Source organism: Penicillium robsamsonii, assembly GCF_028829455.1.
Source record: "Penicillium robsamsonii strain IBT 29466 chromosome Unknown utg000002l_segment0_segment0, whole genome shotgun sequence".
Taxonomy (NCBI): Eukaryota; Fungi; Ascomycota; class Eurotiomycetes; order Eurotiales; family Aspergillaceae; genus Penicillium; species Penicillium robsamsonii.
In genome coordinates, this window is record NW_026643220.1 from 2,785,066 (window position 1) to 2,808,068 (window position 23,003).

General features: G+C 47.5%; 10 protein-coding genes across 10 annotated transcripts; 4 read left to right on the forward strand and 6 right to left on the reverse strand.

Annotated features, from left to right (window-relative positions):
• Positions 1-533: 533 nt before the first annotated feature.
• Positions 534-1,715, reverse strand: N7447_004314 (glycosyltransferase family 32 protein; the record flags this gene model as incomplete). Its single annotated transcript, XM_057228589.1, has 1 exon — positions 534-1,715. The coding sequence occupies one exon, from the start codon at positions 1,713-1,715 to the stop codon at positions 534-536; it is 1,182 nt and encodes a 393-aa protein (XP_057087930.1).
• A 649-nt stretch (positions 1,716-2,364) lies between these two features.
• Positions 2,365-3,879, forward strand: N7447_004315 (acyltransferase family protein; the record flags this gene model as incomplete). The annotated part of the gene is made up of 1 exon (XM_057228590.1): positions 2,365-3,879. One exon carries the CDS (start codon positions 2,365-2,367, stop codon positions 3,877-3,879), a length of 1,515 nt encoding a protein of 504 aa, XP_057087931.1.
• Positions 3,880-4,622: 743 nt separating this feature from the next.
• N7447_004316 (uncharacterized protein) lies at positions 4,623-5,777 on the forward strand (the record flags this gene model as incomplete). Its single annotated transcript, XM_057228591.1, has 1 exon — positions 4,623-5,777. The coding sequence occupies one exon, from the start codon at positions 4,623-4,625 to the stop codon at positions 5,775-5,777; it is 1,155 nt and encodes a 384-aa protein (XP_057087932.1).
• Positions 5,778-7,036: 1,259 nt separating this feature from the next.
• N7447_004317 (CFEM domain-containing protein) lies at positions 7,037-7,720 on the reverse strand (the record flags this gene model as incomplete). The annotated part of the gene is made up of 3 exons (XM_057228592.1): positions 7,037-7,368; positions 7,422-7,560; positions 7,640-7,720. The coding sequence occupies 3 exons, from the start codon at positions 7,718-7,720 to the stop codon at positions 7,037-7,039; spliced, it is 552 nt and encodes a 183-aa protein (XP_057087933.1).
• Positions 7,721-8,803: 1,083 nt separating this feature from the next.
• On the reverse strand, positions 8,804-9,193 carry N7447_004318 (uncharacterized protein; the record flags this gene model as incomplete). Its single annotated transcript, XM_057228593.1, has 1 exon — positions 8,804-9,193. The coding sequence occupies one exon, from the start codon at positions 9,191-9,193 to the stop codon at positions 8,804-8,806; it is 390 nt and encodes a 129-aa protein (XP_057087934.1).
• A 422-nt stretch (positions 9,194-9,615) lies between these two features.
• Positions 9,616-10,075, forward strand: N7447_004319 (uncharacterized protein; the record flags this gene model as incomplete). Its single annotated transcript, XM_057228594.1, has 2 exons — positions 9,616-9,634; positions 9,714-10,075. The coding sequence occupies 2 exons, from the start codon at positions 9,616-9,618 to the stop codon at positions 10,073-10,075; spliced, it is 381 nt and encodes a 126-aa protein (XP_057087935.1).
• A 1,657-nt stretch (positions 10,076-11,732) lies between these two features.
• On the forward strand, positions 11,733-12,563 carry N7447_004320 (uncharacterized protein; the record flags this gene model as incomplete). Its single annotated transcript, XM_057228595.1, has 1 exon — positions 11,733-12,563. The coding sequence occupies one exon, from the start codon at positions 11,733-11,735 to the stop codon at positions 12,561-12,563; it is 831 nt and encodes a 276-aa protein (XP_057087936.1).
• A 1,927-nt stretch (positions 12,564-14,490) lies between these two features.
• N7447_004321 (uncharacterized protein) lies at positions 14,491-17,654 on the reverse strand (the record flags this gene model as incomplete). Its single annotated transcript, XM_057228596.1, has 2 exons — positions 14,491-16,001; positions 16,067-17,654. 2 exons carry the CDS (start codon positions 17,652-17,654, stop codon positions 14,491-14,493), a joined length of 3,099 nt encoding a protein of 1,032 aa, XP_057087937.1.
• Positions 17,655-18,231: 577 nt separating this feature from the next.
• On the reverse strand, positions 18,232-20,212 carry N7447_004322 (uncharacterized protein; the record flags this gene model as incomplete). The annotated part of the gene is made up of 6 exons (XM_057228597.1): positions 18,232-18,999; positions 19,058-19,306; positions 19,369-19,641; positions 19,690-19,804; positions 19,872-20,058; positions 20,119-20,212. The coding sequence occupies 6 exons, from the start codon at positions 20,210-20,212 to the stop codon at positions 18,232-18,234; spliced, it is 1,686 nt and encodes a 561-aa protein (XP_057087938.1).
• Positions 20,213-20,689: 477 nt separating this feature from the next.
• On the reverse strand, positions 20,690-22,376 carry N7447_004323 (uncharacterized protein; the record flags this gene model as incomplete). The annotated part of the gene is made up of 2 exons (XM_057228598.1): positions 20,690-22,052; positions 22,105-22,376. The coding sequence occupies 2 exons, from the start codon at positions 22,374-22,376 to the stop codon at positions 20,690-20,692; spliced, it is 1,635 nt and encodes a 544-aa protein (XP_057087939.1).
• Positions 22,377-23,003: the final 627 nt, after the last annotated feature.

Genomic DNA, 23,003 nt, shown 5'->3' on the forward strand with positions numbered 1-23,003 from the left:
AGTAGTTGGGTGGGTGACCACCAGCGAATCCTCACTGTTGTATGTTTTTTGATTTCTTTTTTGATTTGGCTTCTGTTTAGAAGTGGTTATTATCTATAACTACATAATTAGCAGCTTTAGTTAACTAAGTCTCTTTTTGTTCAAAAGAAAAAGTATGGGAGGATGCCCATCGAAGGATCAAATTCAATCATTGAATTTAAGCACAACATCTTAATTTGAAAAAGAAATGATTCAGTTGCCCTTTTCATTGGTCGGAGATCTAGTGCATCTCTGAGTCTTCAATTGCACCCAACCCTGTCGCAGTAGAGCCATATCAATGTCCGCGAAATGAGGCTCCACTTATCTCAGAATCGAATTTTGTCTCTGTAGGCCGCGCAACTTTCGTTTGTTCTTTGCATTAATCTGCTGCCATGGCTTGCCATTTAAACTATCTGAATTATGTTGGGGCGACTGAGTTGGTGCCTTGGCTCTAGTGAGTGCGAGGGCGTACCGCTTACATCTTGAACACATAATCATATTTCCAGAAAAAAAAATCAAAACATTCCCTGGTTAGGGGGTGGTTCCATATCTTTTAGTGCTTTCCCTATTGCCTGGAATGTGGCAATCTGTCGTTCCTGTTCTTCCTGAGGCAGAGCAGCAAAAGTACTTGTTTCTTCGTCCCACTTCCTCACACAGTCCACATTCCAATTGCACCTCTCGACCTCTGCAAATATCGGGTGATAGAATCGCGGGTGGCGGTTTGGCCACGCGGATGCATGGTAATGGTGCTTGACCAACGCCATGCGCGAATTATGGCTGCCCGAGTCCGAATGACCTTGCCCAGCGGCGAAGGCTTCCACCGTGAGAATCAGAAACCGCCCAACAACTTTGGACTCTGGTATGTCATGGAACATATCCCATGTGATATCCTTGCCCGTTGTACGGCTCATTTCAGATAATATTGCGCCTGTAAAGGCAGAAGGCCCGGTGCCTGTGATCACATCATCGAAGTCCAGCTGAAGCTCTGAGATTGGCCTTCCTTGCTCGATGGAGAGCTGATTGAGCCAGTGGAGGATATTCTCTACTAGTCGCATCATCACGGGCTGTCGAGGCTTGCACATGAATGTCCATTGACAGAAGGATTGAGATTTTTGACCCAGTATAGGATGGTCACGGAAGTGTGGCTCATCGATTTCGATGCCAATAACCATGTCGATCTCGCTCTCATCGTGGGTGCTTGGAATGAATCGATGAACTGGTCTCAATGCCTCCACGTCTATATCAGCATAGACACCTCCCTCTATGTACAAAACAAGATACCGAAGTAGGTCGGCCTTGATGATCGGGGCTGTTAAGGATCGGTACGTTTCAACGATATCTGGTCGATTCAGCCCAAGGGCTCCGAAGTTTGTTTCGACATAGTCAAGGTCATTCTGGTCGGTCAGAACCTCGTACCTATAGCCCGGGTTTTTAGATATCCAGCTGCGCGCTACCTCGATATCACGCCCGTCGAATTCCAATGGATTCACTTTCCAGATCTGCCAGATTTTCCTGGGAAATTGTTCGCCAATAGTGCTCGTCAGCTGAGTAGAGTGTGATTGATTCTCGCCAAAATCGTGCGACGTTCTGGTGACACAAAAGTAGATGAACAGACACAAAGCCACTAGGCCCCCATGGGTGAATCTGCGTGCCTTCTTTGGAAAGAGACTGGGCAACACGGAATTCTTCTCCCGCATGACTGGACCTGTGATGTGATTTAGTTCAGAAGCATCAAAGTCGACAGAGGAGAAAGATTGTTAGTACAGGAAGGCAAGGCCTTATTTCAATAATTCGATTACATACAGTACATGTCATCGTAATTAAGTGGTATTAAGTCTACAAGTGCATTGCCTCGGGTCACGTTACTCCTCTTCGCATGTTCCTTGTTGGCTAAGCTGTATTATCGGTACATTCGCAAACGCAATAAAACCTGTCGCTGGCACGGAAATAATCACTGATTAAAGCTTAACTGATTGGATCATTCCCAGAGCAGTGAAACACCCCCAGCCGTTCGGGTGAGGGGGCCAATAGTAGAGACTAGGGAGTTAATTAAGGATTTAGTTCAAAACGCCACTTAGAATTCCCTAGGTGTTATCCGGACGGGATGCTATCTCACATGTGCCCCCACATTTTGTATACTCCCGAGGTCTGCGCTCAGATCCTGACTTGTGGGGGAAACGCTAGCCGGTCTTTATCGGTGACTAGTCGGGCTCACCCACAAGGACTACTCACTGTATGCGCTAGGTTTGGGGTTGTACTGAGAGTGTAATTCTCAAGCGGTGTATTTGGGTTTTTATTGATACTTTCTTGAAATTTTAAAAGGACTCTCTTAGCTTCACTCGCCCGATGCCTATGCTACACCCCCCAATCGAAAAATCTTCACAGTTGTTGAAGACAAACCTAGAGCGATCCCTCGAGGATGGACAGTGGAAACCACAGTTTGCCCATATGACACGCTCTCGGCATGGGATGTCACTCTCATCTTGCATGGTTCCATTCCTGCCCACATTCCTTACTAGGCGGACGAATAGCGACAACAATGCGAATGAAAAGCAACGGCTATCTAGCAGGCCCACCGCATACCTAGATGGATTGCGAGGTTTTGCGGCCCTACTAGTCTACTGGGGACATCATGAAATTTGGGCCCACGATGGCGGAGGGGTGGGAAATGCCTTCGAGCTGGCCTACGGTTACGACAACAAGTACTATTTCGCATGCCTTCCTGGTATTCGAACGTTCTTTTCGGGCGGGCATTTTGCCGTCAGCGTCTTTTTCGTGCTCTCTGGGTACGTTCTTTCAATGAGGCCACTAGTAAGCATCCAGGATGGCGATTACGTTGGACTAGGTAAATGCCTTTCCTCAGCCGTATTTCGCCGATGGTTTCGCCTATACATTCCTGTGATTTGCACAACATTATTCTACGTTACATTTTTGCACTTGTTTAATATTACCGCTGTCCCAGAGCTTCAAGGAAGCTACCGGGCGGAGCTATGGAATTGGTACGCGGAGTTCAAAAATTTCAGTTTCCCTCTCCGAACAGGTGGCGAACCCTGGTTTACATACAACTTCCATGCTTGGTCTATACCCGTCGAAACTCGAGGCTCTCTAGCTGTCTACACCGCCGTTCTCGCCTTGTCAAGATTTCGCCGCAATGCCCGGCTCCTAGCCGAAGTCGCGTTGGTTGTGTACTTTTTGTACATTGCGGATGGATCACACTATGCTATGTTTATTGCTGGGATGCTTCTAAAAGATCTCGATCTCCTCGCCATACGAAATGACATGCCCCGCTTCTTTCTCAGACTCGCTCCCTTCAAGGTAGCCATCTTGACTGTTCTCTTCTATGCAAGCCTTTATCTTGGAGGGGTCCCCTCACATACGGACAATTTGCAACAATTACGTGACTCGCCAGGGTGGTACCTCTTATCCTTCCTAAAGCCACAGGCAGTGTTCGATTACAAGTGGTTCTACCTGTTCTGGGCCGCTGTATTTCTCGTCGCATGCACATCTCACCTTCAGTGGCTCAAGACGTTCTTTACCACCCCATTCAACCTGTACTTGGGCCGTATTTCATTTGCGTTCTATCTGGTTCACGGACCGGTTCTGTGGACTTTGGGTGACAGGATCTATGCTGCAGTGGGTTTCGTACGCGATTCACACCATGGGACTTGTCCCTGGTGGATTAATCGCCTCCCCTTGCCCAATGTTGGTCCCCTTGGGCTTGAAGTCAACTTCCTCGTCGCGAATCTAATCCTGTTACCCTTGACTATCTGGCTGGCAGAGGTCACGACTAAACTAGTTGATGAGCCGGCGGTGAATTTCTCTCGGTGGATTTACCAAAGGGCACTGGTTGACAAACCCTGACAATCTTCCGCATGTGTCCATGATCTGCCTAGTTAGCTTTTGTGTATTTAATGCAAAGGGATTTTCTAAATGATAAATCGCTGTATAATAAGAATCTTGCAACCGGAAGTTACTGCTAGCCCGGAGCCTGGAGCTCAGGATACCAGTTCATAATATCCTTGTAATGGCATTCGCGAGATTCACCTTTGATTTGGCAGTACTATTTGCAATATTCAAAATTCTCTGCTGGAAGCAGCTTTCCTATAGTTTTACAGAGGTATCCGGGTCACTAAGCCAGGTCTCGTGATCATGGTGGTAATGTTAAGAGTTGTGGATGATCGCACTGATCGCTATAGTGGCAAACAAACTAAGTATCGCCCGTAAGCCCCCTTTTTTAGTTAGTGTCAACGACCAATCTCGGCTAGGCTTTCCTTGAAATAAGATTTATAACTTCTTACTGTTACATCCCATCTACACTCGCCAAGGTGAACATGGCTAAAAGAATAGGCACACACCTGTTACTTATTGCAGGGCTATTGTCCGCGGTCATCCTTATCGCCAAATTTCAATCCAACTATCTTGGATTGCAATCAAGATTTCTATTTACGGACTATTCCTCGGGCGGTCCATATAGGCAATCACACATTGATGCTGGACAATCTAACATAGCTTGTTCAGGCGTTAATGGCAGCGAAATTTCGTCCCACTGCCAGGATGAACAAGTTGCAAACGAGGACCGAAGATATCCTGGACTGGACAAGGACATGTCTCAGACACACCACATAATACACTCGGTATCAAATCCCGATCGAAAGTATTTTAGGATCGATTTTGGAACAAGATCCGTCCTGAATCCCAGTATAATCCCCCATCCTGAGCTGCTTGACACCTGGATCATCACTGCACAACTTTACAAGCCTCCTTCTATTCGAACTACCTCAGTTTGGTTCGCCGAGCTCGTCTGCAATGCCGTATTTTCGGACGACAACCGAGTCTTGGGCTGTCTGGAGCCACCACTGCAATTGCCCATCCCAGCGACCTTTGGTGACTCCAGCAAGTGTCTCGACGACCTTTCGTACTTTAGTCTCAATGTTGGGCCTCATGATGCAAGAGTGTTCTACGGGCCCGAGATTCCGTATACCATTTACGGCTCCAATTCGTTCTTTACGTGTTTCGGACAATGGATATCTGACTTTCGAATCTTGGTGGATTGGGGGATCGACACCATAAATGAGCATGAATTCCGGCAGTATCGTGAGCTTCAACGGCCAATGCCTTGGAATGCTGTTGAAAAGAACTGGTTCATTTTCTGGGATGATTCAGGACAAATGTTCCTACATCATGAAATTGCACCGGCGCGTGTGTTTTCGAAACTGGGGCTAGATGGCTCTGTTGGACCAAACTTGGCGCTGACCACCTCCGCTTCTGACCAAAAATGTCTCAAGAGATTCTTGCCTGAGACGGGAAAGATTCATCAAGCGACAAACTCGCTAGCTATCACTCTATGTGCCCGATCTGACCGCTCTTGCCAACCCCATGCGACCAATACCTTTGTGCTCTTCATCATCCAACAAAAGACCTTACGAGGTCTTCACCCCGTGTATGAGCCCTATGTGGTGCTGATGCGGCGTTCAATGCCATTTGAGATCTATGCTGTCTCGTCAAAACCAGCTTGGATATTTGGTCGCAGCATTAGAGCAGCAAAGTCAGATGAAGATCCTTCCACGGGATTACTGGAAGATACCTCCGAGATGCTCTACATGACTAGCATCAGTTGGAAAAGCCACGGCCAAAAGTACCATGGGTTCATTGATGACACACTGTTCTTAGCTTTTGGCAGGGAGGATTCAGACGCTGGCGGCATCGACGTCACGGCGGGAGACCTTCTAGCAGAGCTGGGTACATGCGCAGGATTTTGATTTCATTCTCTACTGTAACATTTATGCGGACTTTCATGTTTGATTCTCAATGGGCCCAAAGGTAAATTCCACACCACTTCTAAGATGCGTACGTAGGCGCGGAAAGAATGTAATCTATGGTACTGTACAAACTAAAAATTACAGAACGAATAAAACGAACAGAACGAATAAAACGAACAGATTGAATAAAACGAACAGAACGAATAGAACGAACAGAACGAATAAAACGAACAGAACGAAGAAAAGGAAGGCAAGGAAGACAAGGATCCCTTTCAGCATACCGTTCCAAAAAAATATTCTCCAACTTCTCTTTCTCGTTCTGTCCTATCGTTTTCTGGCGTAAATTGTGGTCGGCGGGTGGTTGGTGGCGTTGGCTAGGCTTTGTCTAGCGTACTTTGACGCATAACGAATTAATCTATTGCCGTGGAAAAGTTGACGATCTACAAAATTGCTCATATTTTCACATGTTTTGCTACCAAATTCTTGCAAGAGATTCATAGACCGAGGTTCTCAAAGTTCTCAAACCTCTAGACTTGAGTGGGATCATATGCTTGAAAGTCTAATTGATTAGGGCTTGCGGGGTGTGCCAAATGAGATTTTTAAACTTCGCCAGAATGCCCGGCCCTTCGGTCTTATTTCTGCTAGCTATCCGTTGGAAGGAGCTGATTATGTCGCATCTGGCTAGCTTAGCCCTCTAGGAAATGACAAGGACCATGATCGACTACACCGTTTGGATAAGGAGCGTGCGTGCTTTACTTATCAGAATCGAGCAGAAATCAGCTATCACTAGGGACGGAATCGAAATGAAGTTAAACGACACTAATCTAGTGGCTTCGGACGAAAAACTTAATCCCGCTTTCCTGCTTTTTTTTCATTTCTCCTAGTTCGCCATTGCCGACGTGGCATCTAATTTTGCCCACACCCGGTTGTAGGAGGGTGGGATAGTGGGATGCTTGTACGATGGTGTATTGATGTCTGTAGCGGTCCTACCTATTTGGTATTTTTTACATAGTCACCTAAAACCTGGAGACGGTAGTCACACCTGAGACTATGAATATATCTAGTGAAGACATGCGCCTTGGAATTCAAACTCCCAGCATTCGATGTTTAAATACTCTATTCTAGAATAGCAATTTATTGAATGAGTGTAGCTTGAGATGCCTTGGTAGAGGTAATGAACATGGAAGGAGGTACCAGCGCCAAATTAAATATAGTTGATAGGAGTCAAAAGCCATTCTGGTATCTCTCCACACAGGTTTTCAAACAAAGAAGATCATGCTGGCTAACAGGATAGCACTACCAACCATTTTAACAGCCCCGGGTGCAATGCCAGAAGCACCATTAAACTGGGGGGTGCTCTGGGACAAAGCTGCGGTGATCGTGGACGAAGCCTTGGAGCTTGACCCCAAACCACCGACCGTGGTAGAATAGGAGCTTGGCCCGACACCACTGACCGTGGTAGCATTGGAGTTCCTTGCTGTGGATGAGATGCCTCCTGCGCCAGTCGTTGTAGGAGCCGATGTGTCCACCGCGGGGATAGAGACCGGATGGCCAACACCGGAACACAAGGATCCAACGAGGCTGGATACGGCTATAGGGCCTAGTTAGACCGGCTCACACGAAAGGGAACGTATCTTCTCATACCTAGTCGGTCCGTGACATCACAGGCTTTATTGATGCAGGGCACAATCTCCGCTGCGAGGCCAGGCTTTTGGCAATGGCACGCGAAATCCGTAAGCTCAGAGCAGCCGTCCCCGCCAAGGGTCGACGTGAAACAGGTAAGCTGGGAGAGAAAGAAGAAACAATCACGCGTTAGCCGGAAACGAGACACTGAGCAGAGATATTGAGCGGACAGGGCATACAGAGCATTGGGGGATATTGGAGAGTTGAGCTCTAGCGATGCCACCAACGGCGAGCACAGCAATAGCAGCAGTAAGGCGCATCTTAACTAGGTGTATAATCAAATAGATGGATAGCCTGGAGTCGGTCTGGCGTGGAGGGCATTTAACGCGACCAGAACAGCGAAATCTGAATGTGTGCACGAGACTAGATTTATATGATTTAGTTTTCAATCCAGGCTCTACCTCAGGCCAGCGGAATTAACCGGTTATTAGAACATCATTCATCTCATATTATTGGTCACATAAGATATTTTGATTTCTTTCCCAAAAGTACAGTCGGCTCGGTTCTCTTACTCTGCTATTTCGACTAGTGTATACCGTGTTCCTGTTGGTCTTGCGATAATCTGAACGAATGAAATTCAATCATCGAACGAGACAGGGTTGCAAAGCTTGTACAAAGATGGTTTAGTGCGGACCCAGGGCCAGAACGCCAAGTCGTATTGGGCTTTTGTGGCCACACGCACATGTCTTTAATTAAACACGGTGGAGCGAGGCCGGGGTACGGGGTAGCCAAGGGATCATTCACTATGGAGTATGTATTAAATAGACCATAATAAGCAAAGTAACTTTTACCTAGGTATCAATACATAGCCACATACCAAGGATCCCAACATAGCCAACTTATTGAGTAGGCACCGAAGCCAAGCTTGCCTATCACCCAATATCTGTCATTGAATACATCTCCAATATGTACGGGGTAGAACTGTTCGATGTTGTAGTGAGGTAATGTCTGCTCATCGATGGGCATGACGAATGATGAGAGGTAGGAGCGTGAGGGTGCCCTGAATGCAGCTTTCAAAACACTCGATCGTGGAGCCGTGTCTGTCGTGAAGAGAGGAAAACCTTGGAACATTCAACTCAGTCGGAAGTTTAATTATTCACATATCCCAAAACTGGGAATGTGGTCCCAGATGGATATGTGCTCAGCATACGGAGCATGCGGAGCACGCGGATATTGCGGAGATTGTGGATATACTGTTAATCCGGGGGTGTTCATCATAGTGGGACATCCCTCTGTGGACCTGGGGAATCCATCTATAATTTAAGTCGTTCAGTCACATCGTAAGTATTTTCTACTGCGTAGGGGTATCGTACATGTGGTCAAACGAGAGGGTGGTTTGACTCTCACCGGTCGGGATGGTAAGTATGGCAATGGCGCAAAAAGTCTCCAAAATTCGTTAGTCGAGTGTGTTCCCGGTCCTGTTTCTCTTCATCCGCCTGCTTTTGACTGGCTTCTGTCCGTTCGCGACTAGCTTCTGCTCGCTCTCGACTGGCTTCTTCCCGCTCTCGACTGGCTTCTTCCCGCTCTTGACTAGCTTCTACCCGCTCCTGACAAGCTTCTGCCCGCTCTTGACAAGCTTCTGCCCGCTCTTGATGAGCTTCTGCCCGCTCTTGATGAGCTTCTGCCCGCTCTCGACTGGCTTCTACCCGCTCTTGTTTTCTGTCCGCCTCCTTCTGCTTTGTTTTTTTCCGTGCGAAGAGCGATCTGTTGTCTGAAGAACGAATTTCGGCCATCGGGTTGTCGGAAGGGGAAGGAATGGAGCTTAGAACAGCTAATGACGTACCTGAGTGCGATTGGCGTTTGACCCACTTTGCTGACATCAGCTGATCACTGATCCACCCGTGGGCGTTCGGGATGTTTTCCAGTAAATGTTTGATTACGTCAGCTTCAATAGACCTGACGAAGCAAAGAAAAAAGCAGATATGTATTCAAGCTTAACCCACAGAGGGGGAGATATATCTGGTCAAGACAGCATCGTTGTCATAGGATATATAGCAGCGACTGGAGCATAAATGGAGCACCGCAGGTATCTTTGGTTACATTTAGCCATTCATGGTATTGCCATTCAGCTAGAAGATGCACTTTCCTCGCGGCAATTTTGCCCACCCCTCAAGTTCTTGAATAGGTCAATGCAGGGCCCTGGGAGCTATTCAGTATGTTTATTGTCATATATGGTATGAGTCGAATGCTACTCCTTTTGCAGCCTGTAGTCTGTTAAGGTTGTTGGATATGATTCAAAGTGAAGGTTCTTAGGCGAGAACAAGAACGCCGCAATTAGAGAGCAATTAGATACGATTGTTAGTGACTTTCGGTCTTTGCCTACTCCAGCCTCCGATGAGACCCAGGCTGTGCTTGGTGGCGGTAGTCCTGGCCGATGCAGAGACGCACGACGACAAATCCGTGTTGCTCAAAGGTGCATCAGCAACGAGCGCGAATTTAATGGATTTCTCACCTCCAGCCCTCACCAATCCCGAACTGGCAACATCTCTATGATTGAGTCCTATCTGAAGGATGATCATAAAGTATTTTTGGCCCATGGTGATTTTCATCCACGAAACATCATGGTAGTCACTCACCTGGATGACCCGGTTGCGGATGATTTTCTGCCCATATAGTCACTCTGCAGCACAAACGGCATCGTAAATCAATCAACTACTCGAGTTACCATCACTGCGATTCTTGATTGGGAAATGTGTGGCTGGTACTCGGAATACTGGGAATACGTAAAGGCCATGAATACGATTACTCCCGGGAGCGGTATGGATGACTGGTGGGCCTATCTGCCACGGAAAATATGTTTATGGCCTAAAGAGCATGCGGTTGACTTGATGCTAAGCACATGGCACGGCTGAGTTGCTATCTACGTCTGAAAAAACATTGAGGAAACAAGACAATCCAAGACATGACAATAGGGCAAAGGTTCTCTCAGGTGGAAGACAAAGGAAGATATAAAGGCCATCGCAGTTCAACATTTACACCGACCGTCCAAACTTAGCGGAGATTAATCACTGCCAGTTTTGCCTCTTAGATTCTAGTTTCGCTTTGGTTTCCGGGGTAAGTTGTCGTAAATGAAGGTTTACCAAATGGTTCAGGTTTTCCATGACCCACGTCTGACAGTTCCAAGTCAAGCTCTGATTGTCCAATGGGTTTGGACTGGACCATCGAGACAATTTGATTGTGTCTGCTGGTGGGAATGGTTCCGCAAGGAACGATCTCTTTAAGCCTCGCTGATGCCATAGGTTCCTTGAAAATGGGCTCCTCCACGAAGTAACCCCGGCCGTCCTTTTCATCACCAACCTGCAAAATTACCGATTTATGGTCGGCAGATTGCAACTAGAGCGCCCAATGACAAGGGTCACGCGCGTTGGCTGGGTGATAGATAGCAACCCCAACACACACCAAATTACAGATTCTCAGAACTTTTGACGGTCGGGTCGATAATGGAAGGACTCAAGACGTCGTTGGGCATAACAAACAATTTTGCAACAAATCAAGGTGACTAAAACGGGAGGTATAGGTCACTGAAAATCGCTATTGAGAATTCTGTCTGTAGTCTGAGATGCCTATCGGCTTGGAATGTTTTGTTGGAGTGATACGAGTAGTTAGAATTCCATTCCCAGTTATGACATGGTCCTTAAATAGTCTTGATTGCACGTGCTTGGTTCCTTTTCATTCTATTTTAATGGGGTTTCAAGCTGGCGACTCGCCCGTCCACTGTAGGAGGAAGAGCCGATCAACTGTGGCACCGTTAGTATAGCGGAGACTTTGACTAGACACTCCCACTCCTGTACAAACAAATTCACCGCCAGCGCTAAATGAATGGACCCAAGGATATATTCAGCTCGTGTAATTTGATAGTGTCTCTAGTTTCACTAAATGCCGAATTTAGCTCCCATCTCGCGGCAAAGACGGAAATTAATTCCTACTGACTATCGCCAGTGCTAGGGCTGTTTGCCGTTCTTGAAGGGATATTTTCAGCTGCTGAGTTCAAAAATAGGAATCTGGTTGGACAAGGCGTGCTCGGCACAAGATGCCTTGGTCATTACGATTGGCACTGTGGAACGCTCATGAACTCTCCACTGCCCCGTAAGCGCTAACGAGAATATGTGACTAGCTACAAATAAGGCGGTGAGATATCGGTGTGATAATGAATGTTCTATTTCTTTGTGCGAGGCGATGTGGGTTGATCAAAGACGCCGGTGGCCGACGTGTCTTTATATAATTCTCAAAACAATTCACACTTCCTAGATCAAGATAATTCAGACGGATATCATGGAATTTCCAGCACCACACATCCACCATTCCCAAACATCTCACACCCATACGATTATTCTGCTTCATGGTCGCGGCAGCAATGGCCTCGAGTTCGCCGAAGAGCTTTTCTCATCCACAACTTCTAAGGGCAAGAGCCTAGCCTCCTGCCTACCTGCCTATCGTTGGGTCTTCCCAACCTCACGTGACCGATGGAGCACTACGTTCCAAGAAGAGATGTGCTCCTGGTTTGATGCCTACTCCCTAAGCGATATCCAGAAAAGAGAGGAATTGCAGAAGGACGGAATAAGAGAGTCAGTTTTGCACATTCTTGATATTCTCGAGGAGGAGGCTAGGCTGCTAGATGGGCAGCTTGCTCATATCTATCTTGGAGGTATTAGCCAGGGGATGGCAACCGCCATATGGGCCTTAGTCGCCGGGATAGGGATGGGGCGGGTTCAAGGACCACTAGGGGGTCTGCTAGGCTTTTGTGGCTGGTTACCTTTTGCAAAGCAGCTAGAGGGCTTGCTATACGAACCAACCCTTAGTGGTCCTAGCATCCATCAGGCACAGCACCTAATATCTACATTCTTCTTTGATGAAATTGCCGGTCATGAGATATCGCAGGCTAACCAACCTGTGGATAGCTCTGTCTTATCTACTCCTGTGTTCTTGAGCCATGGAGCAGACGATGAGTGGGTATCAGTGGAACTCGGACGGCAGGCATCTCGAATTCTACGGACAATCATGGTTCACGTCGAATGGCACGAGTTCTCTGGGGCGGAGGGCGACGGTCACTGGATCAAAGAGCCTGAAGGCTTCGACCAGATCCTTCAATTTCTTGAGACCTGATTCGACCGGAGTCAAGGAGAGGCTGCCAGTGGCCCGTTCTGCGAGGAATATTCGTTAGCGCCTACCACCAACGACACGCCCCGACGGAGCTCTACGTTCATTTTCAGGAAGTGGCACGCTGAAGTGGCACGCTGTATCTAGCCATGAAAGAAAAATATTAGCTGCCGCGAAGGGAAGTGACCTAGCACGCACACTTCCCGAACCCTAATTAATATACATCTAGGCTGACGTAGATCCCTTGCTTCCAACCATGGATGGATCGATGTGGGGCAAGGGCACTGAACCCAACAAAACAGCTTCTCAATTGATTACTGAGCCGGTGGAAGCAATTAAAGCACTTCCCTCTCCTCCGCGAAGAAGCCCTCCACCGGCATTAATAACCACGTACGCGAGCCTCGCTAAAGTTCATACAGTACATTTTTTACAGTCAGACTGTCAAAATACGGTATTATATATGTATTAATAAGTGACAGAAATCTGACTGTATGGAAATGTATGGTATGAACTGAGTATATTGGAACTCTCTAACTAGGAATAAAACAAGATGAACGCGCGAGTATAAATGGACCAAATCACTAGGCAGTAATGCACTTTGGTCGGGATATTTGGGACCGACGTTTTGTGAAGATCCAAGGTAAAATTACCTTGTATCCAATTCGGGGGTTTTAGTACTGTAACTGACCGGGGTATATGGCTCCGGTATTTGACAATAAGCATTGTCAAATTTGGCCCCGGCTGCGGTAATTACGTGGTGCTCTGAGAGCCCCGCATTGGTAAGGAATCACTTGTTTACTAGGAAATGTGAACCAGCACGATCCCACGGTTTCTTTTTCTTTTGTGCACTGTATAAACAAATCACTCCGATGTCTACTTTTTCCCTGTTTCCGCTATCATCCGCCGTAGACAGGCTAGCAAAAGAAAGAAAAAAGCCACACACCGCGCCATAGGAACAGCACCCGCGAATCTCGCTAAATGTGACAAGGTGGACATCATAGACTTAGGCATCTATATAGTCGGTTAAATGGTTAGAACGCCTTTAACTAACTTCGTTTTATAAAAGATATACCATTCAGACTTTTTCGGATCTAAAGGCACTAGGAGCTGCTCACAGCCTTTACTGATGAAAAGTTTCCGTAGTGAAGCCTTCGAAGTCGGCCCCTGATTCCGGAACGCCCACGCGTGAAACCGGATGCTAAAAAGCAATGTGCTCGGGCATATCACTAAAGACGGGCCATAAACGATCTCGGGAATGGTAAAAGTAGTTCTATTGATAGGTTAGCTGCATCACCCTACTCAGACATTCCGGAGATAATAAGGATCTTAAGAGATATTATATATCCGGAGGTGAAAGGGGAATTAGGAGGGAGAGACAGAAATTACGCTTACCGTACAATTTGAGGGGCCGAGAAACTTCTTAGTCCCTTCTAGAGTAAGTTAGATCATAGGGACGGGTGGGCCTCCACGGGGATCCTTCTGGAGGGAGATCTGCAAGTCCTTGAACTGCAGACCTAACAGGACACTTCTTCTATGCACGGTAAAGAGACTGAGGGAGTTAAACGGACACACTTAGATACGTTAGTAGCCAAGGTGGAACTTTTTCTATGTCGATAAGATCGTTTCATTAAACGGGGCGATACCCTCGATATAAACCGGCATCTTCTTTCTCACGACCAACTTCCAATATAATTTTTTATATACATCTAGAAAAGCAGTAATAAAGTATGTTGTTATGTCCATCACGGCAACCCATGCTTGTATCATGGTCTTTATTTCTTGTCCTTTTATCCATATTATTTGCTTTACATTCAAAATGTTCAGATGGCCCAATTGAAGGTAAGCGTGCGACTAAATGACGGATATTCAGTATTGATTGATGGTTGCCATCTAGGCCCGTATGACGGCTCTATCTGGTGGCTTCTCGCTCCTTTCAGGAACCAACAAGACTAAAGCTGGTAGTAAACTCAAATGCCCCAGCCTCTAGCCTATTGCCCTCAAAAGCACCAGGCCCACAGCTCGCTGTTCCTATTCCATGATGTGCATAGTCAATATTCAACTCTGTCTCATTATTCAGTTCCGAAAGCTCATGCGGATGCTTCGCACGGTCAAGCTCCATGGTCGAATACTTGCGAAGCGAGAAGTTAAACGGTGCATCCATGGAGGCCTTGATCTCTGGGATAGGCACAATTACTCCAGCAGAAGCAGCATAGGACGTATCTGCAGGTGAGGAGTGAATGTTCACCCAGCGCGTATCGATTCGATTGCCGTTCTCCTGGGGCCACTCATACGGCGTCTGGAGACCGCTCTCAATAGAGGCCGTGTACATTCCGACCCGCGCAGAAGCCTTCGTGTCACGATAGGATTCGCCAGGGCCCCTACCAAACCATGTGGTGGCATCGTATTGTCGGGGAAGACGGAGTGTGAGACCAATCCTCGGGATATATTTTGGGTGCGTGCCTGTGAAGTCGCCCTTAACATGAAGAGCCACTGATCTTTCCGTAATAGTGTATGTGAGAATAGCTTCGAAGGCCCATTCTAGCACGGTCGGTCCTACACGCACTTTGGTGGTGATTAGTACGCTTCCGTCGTCGTGGAGATGCCAGTTTGCGGATTCGACGAGCATGCGACTGCTTTTCACGCGGAAGCGCTCCCATTCAATATGAGGCCCCACGAATCCGACATCGTTCTGTGTCAGGGCGCGGTATATTCCGAGCTGTGGTCCACTATTGAAGATTTTGCCTGTATCGGTTGACCACGACAGATCGCCTCGGATCAGATCGTATGTGAAGTGGGAGCTGAAGCTGTTTGACTTGATGTATAGCCGGCCTGGTCCCTCCTGGATAGACATGGTCGACTGTGGCGGGAATATAGTTGGAGATATTGCGAGTTTCTGGTCATCGAACAAGGGGATCTGCGCCCATGCAATCTCGTGTCCCTGGGATGCCCATGATGTGGCTTTGCGTAGTCGGAAGTTGACGGTGAGCCAGCTTGTATCAGAGCCCAAAGTCACGCCCTCAGGTAGATCGATCACCTTAGATTCTCCTGGCTTGATTTGAGAAATTTCCCATGGTACTGGCTCGGTGTTTCCTGTTTCCTTGACAAGGTGCCATGAGATAGCTAGGTGATCGAGGGTATTGAAGTCATAGTGATTTACCACTTCCAGGCTGTCCCCTTTGAGTGTCACCGTGACTGGTTCAATCACCTTTTTGTATTCTGTTAGGCCTGGTGTGGGTGTGTGATCTGAAAATACCATTCCGTCAAGGATAAAGTCTGCATCGTTGGGCTCGTCGCCAAAGTCGCCGCCGTATGCATAGTACGAAGTATCACCGTCTCTTTTGAGAAGGCCATGGTTACACCATTCCCAGATAAAACCGCCTTGGAGGAGCCTTTCGGTGCGGTAGGCCTCGATGTATTCTTTCAGTCCACCTGGGCCATTGCCCACTGTGCACGAAATAGAGGTTAGAAGGCATTACAGAAGTTTCGTCAAGGAGGAATTTCAAACTTACTGGCATGTCCGTACTCGCACTGAATCAGAGGTCTGTCAGGCTTCTCGCTGATGTGCTTTTTCAGGTCGTCAATACTCCAGTACATGGTGGAGTACAAATCAGCGCTGATAGCCTCTCGGTCACCCTCATAGTGAACGAGACGAGTGGGGTCAGCCTTTTTAATCCACTTGTACATGCTCGCATGGTTCTGGCCGTAGAACGCCTCGTTTCCAAGGGACCACATGATGATACAAGAGAAGTTCTTGAAGCGCTGAACAAGCTCAACAGCACGGTCAAGATAAGCATCCTTCCATTCCAGATTGTCGGACGTCCACTTGGTAGCCATTTTGTAGGAGGTCTCTTGAATCTCGTACTCGGTCATAAGGTGCTGGTTCGGAATGTTGGAGCGTTCCACGGGGTCGAAGCCATGAGTCTCAAGATCTGCCTCGGCCATGACGTACAGACCAAGTTCGTCGCAGACTTCGTATAGTCTGGGATCATTGGGTTGATGACAGCACCGCAGAGCGTTAATGTTGTGTTTCTTCATAAGGATGAGGTCCGCACGCATATTTTTATAAGGCACGGCGCGACCGTGAAGGTGATGATGCTCGTGGCGGTTCATGCCATATAAAATGATGGGCTTGCCGTTGACCAAGAAGTTTGCGCCTTTTTGTTCGATGCGTCGGAATCCAATGCGTTGGGGAATTGTACGGTTGTTGAAGGTGAGAGTCAAGGTATAGAGAACAGGATCTTCGGCAGACCAAAGCCTCAAATCATCACCAGATACAGTGATAATTCCGGATTCTTTAGAAGAGAATGTCAATTGCTTAAGTAGCGAACCATCTGGTTGATATAAATTGGCCTGGACATCGGCTTCTTGTCCCTGTATTTTGACGTTGGTGAGAAGCTGGCCTGTAGACAGATCTTCGCTGAGCGTTGGAACGGCGTCGAAGTCAACCACCGAATCGAGCGGGAATGCCAGCAAGCCAACATCTCGGAAGATGCCACTGAGAAGCCACTGATCTTGGCGCTCGATATACGAGCCATCACAAAACTCGTACACGCGCACCGCGAGGGTGTTTGCAGATCCGGTTGGTTTGAGCAGGGAGGTAATGTCAAATTCACTGGGATTGCGTGAACCTTGCGAGTACCCGACTTCTTCTCCGTTAATCCAGAGATGAAAAGCACTATCAACTCCTTCAAAGCGGATGCGAATCTGTTGTTCGTTCCACGTGGAAGGAGTCACAAACTGCCTCCAGTAAGATCCAGTCTCGTTTAGAAGTGGCACATTAGGAGGATTCACGTGGAATGGATAATTGACGTTGGTGTAAGTCGGATGGGAATAACCCTGGAGCTGCCACATTCCTGGGACTTGAACGTCATCCCAGCTCAAGGGCTCCGCGGTAGACCACTCGGGTGCCTCAAAAGGAGATTCATCATGCCGGAATTTCCATGTGCCATTGAGGGAAACATACTCACTCTTGTCGCGGCTGAAGGTGAGGGCCCGTTCCTCTGAAGCGTAGGTATAGAAGTGCGCCCGTGGTGGAAGGGTGTTCTTGTGGATCACTTTGAGGTTGTTCCAATCCGGTTGCGCCTTAGGAAAAGACATGACTTTAAAGGTTATCTCCAGAGAGCCCCAAATGTGACTGCTTGAGAACCAGGGAGATTTGTAGATGGGTGACCAGATATGCCTGAGCAATTGCGGGGCTGAGATAGTGCAAGCCACTAAGGTAGTTTCGCAGCAAAATTGGGTAATGTCAAGGATATTTTTCCGGCATTATGCGCCAAGATATAATATTGGTGGTCTATTGGTAGGAATCCAACAGGCATTATGGATAAATACGGCGACCGGTTAATATGCCATACTGGACTTATGTCAAGCAAGGGTCGGAGAAAACGGCGATCTATATGAGAGATTTGACTTGCAAATATTCAAATGACGTTCGGTGATGGTGGAATAATTAGATTGAAATGGAAGTTGTCAATTTCATTCGATTTTATGGCCTCTATCATTGACGACGCAGTTCAATAATCTGGTCTATCATCAAGGTGATATAAGGGATGTTATACGTAGATGTCTTTCTACATGTCTTCTTGGATGAACTATCGCAGTCTTTTGGGGCCATCACGCCAATCCAAATCTCCGAGATTGCAACTAATGAAATAGCACTTGTCTAACACCCTCATCAACATGCGTAGTCAAATTTGAATGAAACCTTGGGCACGCCGGTGAAACCAAAAGGGACAACGTAAGATATGTTATAGACACGATTGTCTATAAGAGATGAACCATAGACGACCGGTTGCTTTTCCAAACCCTCCGCAGTGACAGTGACATCTAGGCAAGGCAGGTGTTCAAGGCCACTAACAACCTTTTTCTTGATAAGTGTCCAACTTGGCGGTAACTGCGTAAGGATAAATGTGAAGATATCTGTGCCATATTGAGTAGTGTTTGGGTACGAGATCTCCAGACTATTCGGTCCCGCCACAGCATGGATAGTCGATGCCGTCGGGTAGAGAGTGAAGAATGTCATGTAGGGGTGCGGCGCATGGTTCTTATCTCCAGCCCATTGAACGATAGCTGGGACATACTGCTGACCTCGGTTGGCGGTCTCATTAACTTGTTGTGCGCCGATCATAAGTGGAGCACTCATCCACGATGTGACGACTCGGACCTCAGCATCGGCACCGAGCGCATCAGGTATTTTCTTGGTAATCATGTGCTCTCCATCCCAGTGATTCTGACTCCGAAGCCACGCTGAATCCTCTTTAGAGATGTGCTCCGCAACCACGTCCATGATAAGCGCCAATGCTGCGCCCTGTGCGACATCGAACAATAAGTCTCCCTCGAGCTTGTTAGGCTGTGGTCCGACCCCGTAGCCGTATAGACCCCACCAGAAGTAGTCAATAACAGCCGAATTGCTAACCAAATCTCGTGTGTAGGCTCGATCGTACTATTTAGTGCACAACTGTTAGGTGACGGCGCCTTGAAACTCAGGAAGGTGTTCCTACTGGTCCCACCATGTTTGCAAGATATGGGTTATAGTGAGCCGCGATATCTGCCCACATGTCTTTCAAGATGACCTTGGCGTTCTTGGTCATTCTGGCTTTGGGTGAGCCATATTTCATGGCACCCGCAAGTGCCCAGGTATCCATTCCGTAGTAAGTCGGGGCATTGTACTCAGAAACCACGTTATCGCCAGTGGACTTGAATAGCTCCAGAATGAGGTCACCCTGGGTGTTGGCGTAGTCGATAAAAGCCTGGATTCTCTGGTTTAACGTCTCGTTGACAATGTAGAGTAAATACAGTAATAGAGACGTACATGGTTGTTGCGGCGCTCGCCGATCCAAGACACGTACCACGCGCGCATGACGGCCGGGTTGGTATATGCCGGCGTCAGATTGTCGCTCTGCGGGTATGTACCATTGCGCCGCATAGAGCCGACAGCTGCGATTTCCAAGCTGTCCTCGATACGGGACACCAGGTCTTTTCCTAGCAAATGGGAAAACTCTTCAACAATTTGCACAAGCTGGGTTCCAATAAATTCTCTCCAATTTGGGTCATAGGTTGTCTGGAAACTCTTACGTGAGCTGGACTATCACGTCTGTTGACGTTTCCGCGTACGGGATGCAAGAACACTTACGTATATCTCTGGCGGGTAGAGCTCTGAGTCTGGTGTTGGATACGGTTCGTCTGGAGAAAGCTTGAAGGTGCCATACCAAGCCGACTCATAGCTCTCAGTCATCTGACATGTGAGACTGTTGATAGAGTGGTCAGTCCAAACCAGTTGTGTCCCCAAATAGCCGAATACTCAAGTAACCTCACATATTTTCAATAGCAGCTTTGGCATTTGACACATCTCGTCCCTTATTCCTATACAAAAGTCCTACAGCATACCAAGCCGTAAAGCGGGTTGACCAGGGACCCTTGTCGGGATACGAGATATATTTGTACGAATCATCCCAGCGATGGTCATTCACATACATGGACCAGTCGAAAAGATCTTTCGCATCTGAAAAGCAGGTCCATTAACAAACAACGCTATACAGAGAGAATCCCGGCTGTGACATACTTTTGGTCAAGCCTTTTGTGATCTGGGCGGCCGAGGCACCAATCGTCAGAATCACGCTGGCGATTGCATAACCAGCGATGCCATTCAATCTCATGTTTGCTCAATGGAGATAGAAATTAAGAAGGCTAGGGAGTAATGCATTTCCAATGGCCCGAACTAGAGTCTCATGGATATCAAGACTAGCCCATTTTGAATGCGGAGGTCAAGTTATCCTCGGGTATTGTTACGATGCCCCATACTAGATAATCTGGCTTATCGGCATTTCTCCGGAGAATTTGGCGCACTTAGCCGGTGACATGACCGGTAATATGTCCGAGGCATAGATGTAGAATCAAAGCTGGAGGATATCACTGTGGTTAACATTATCGACCAATCGGTTCACTATAATTCTTCTTGTGCCGGTCCAAGGACTATGTATATCCATGTTACTTCATGAATTAGTACACACCATGGCTGATTATAAGATGAAAAAAATTCAGTCCTGATACATATTGTACCTGAGAACAAATAAAATCAATCACAGGTGATAAAATTACCCCGCGATCCTGTAAACCCGCATATTTCTCCGTGTCTATAATTTCTCCGACACTATCTCACCGTTGGCCATTGCCTGCACTTTGGCTCTCTCAATAGTTTTCTGCTCGGCTATAGATACCGCGACTCCAACCAATTTGTTCCCGTACTCTTCTCCATCCAAGATGACGGCAGTTTCTTCCAGACTGAGACTGCCGGTTTCCACAAACAGAAAGTAGACCACAACAAGCTCAAAGGCAAGCCACACGTCGTAGGTGATATAGAACTTCCACGTGCTGTTGGTCACGCCGATCGGGTTCACGTACTGGTTAAAAATACCAGCAATTGCGACGAAGAGATTATACAGAACGAGACCTCGGGCGCGCAAGTCAAACGGTAATATCTCGATGCAATAGGTAACTTGCAGAGGTGTCCAGCCGACAGAGTAAAAGAAGTTGTACAGGAAAATCATGGCCAACACGCCCTTTGCGTAGCCGTCGCCTCCAGTTCCGTCCGCTGACCGCTTCTCATATGTAGCCTCGAGGGCTGTCCAGACAATATAGACTGCCAGGATACCTGCGGTAGAGATAAGGAAGAGAGTGCGTCGACCAAATTGATTCATCACAGCGGAAAACACCAAGCTCCAAATCATTGACCACAGTGTAAGAAGTGCATTGATGAGGGTTTGGGTACTTTCCGCTGTGTAGCCAATCGAGTTGAGAATCAATGTGAGATAGTATGAGATAAGACCATTACCGCTCCACTGTGAGAAGAACCCCACAGACAGAATAATAAAAAACCGTCTGATATTACCTTTACTTTGGAAAAAGGTTAAGTACGAGGTGGTGCGTCTCGCCTCGTTCTCAAGTTGAAGGGCAGTGCGAATCTCCTCCATCTCCAATGTGACTAACTGATCGGAATTGTCGCCGTTAGCGTGATACTTACAAATCAGTTTCCGCGCCTCATCGTCGCGCTGTTTACTGATAAGCCATCTAGGTGACTCCTCAATCAAGAAGCAGAGACCAATCTGGAGCACGCTGGACACGCCTTGAAGGAGCGAAGGAAGTCGCCAGGCCCAGGTGCTTCCGATTCGAAATGAGCCGTAGGTGATCCACGCAGCAACCAAAGCACCCAGGTTCCACAAGCTGTTGTATATGGCTACCTGCGGTCCCTGTTGTCTGGGAAAGGCCAACTCGAGGAGGAGGAGCGGCGCCGCAGTGATGTTTAAAACGAGGCCCATTCCAATAATTCCGCGGGCTGCAATGAACATTCCGACATTCTGTGCCCCAGCTTGTAGGGCAACTCCAACTAGAAGAACGAAGGCGCCAGCGAATAGGACCGGACGACGGCCAAATTTGTCGCAACTGATGGCGCAAATAGGCATTGTAATGAGCTGACCAACGTTTTGGATTGCATTTAGACTGCGAAACATAATGTCAGTTCCAATATCCGTGCGTAATAACCGGGTATAACCGGCCGGACTGTTCAAGCACACCGGGATCGATTGTCACGTACAGACCCAGCTCAGAAGGTCCAGGGTTATTGAAGGAGGTTTGCCAGGTGGTGAGAGACTGCAGCCCATTCATCATCGATCCATCATAACCTGTTGCGTAACTCGAGATTTGTAGAAGCACAAGCATCAAGTTGAGCTTGATAATTCCAGAGTTGGAGAGCCAGGATAATCCAGTGGCCCTGCTCCCCAAGGCCCCGATCGTAAACGGCGATTCTGCTTTTGGCTCGGACATGACTATTTTGCAACGCGATTGTGGCGAAACATGTAAAGAATGAACGGTTATCCAGGAACTTTATGTTTCAAGCTCCACGCGCTGGTCAAAAGTACCAAGTCAAAGCTTATCACGCCTCGTGGGGGATAACCCCGACATTCCCGGGGGATTGCCGGATTTGAGCAAAACAAACCAATCGCCTAAAAGGTGCACGATAAGTAGAGCCAATGTCCCGAGGTCGCATCAAATGCTTAGTGGGTGGAATTCATCCAATTTCTTGGCGATTGGCTGTCCCAACCAAATTGCCAAGGCACGAGTCATGTGTCAAATAAATCATCGCCACTATTCTCTTTTTTCTAGCAAGTCAGTTCAATGGGATCCTAATTTCTGGTCCAGCTAGTTGTAGTTGTAGCTGAGCACGAGGAAATACATCTTCACAGCCTAACTCAGACTAACGGGCAAGTTGCCTCTCCAGGGCTAGGTATCTCATGTGACTGTCAGCCTAGTAAGTATTTCTCTATTTTTATTTTTATGATGAGGCTTGTTTGTGGCTGGGCAGGACCTTCCTTCTCTCCCTCTCTCTCCGGGTTTTCTCTCTTTCCCTTCTCTATATCCTCTTTGGTATTGTTCCATTCTTTCATGATGACT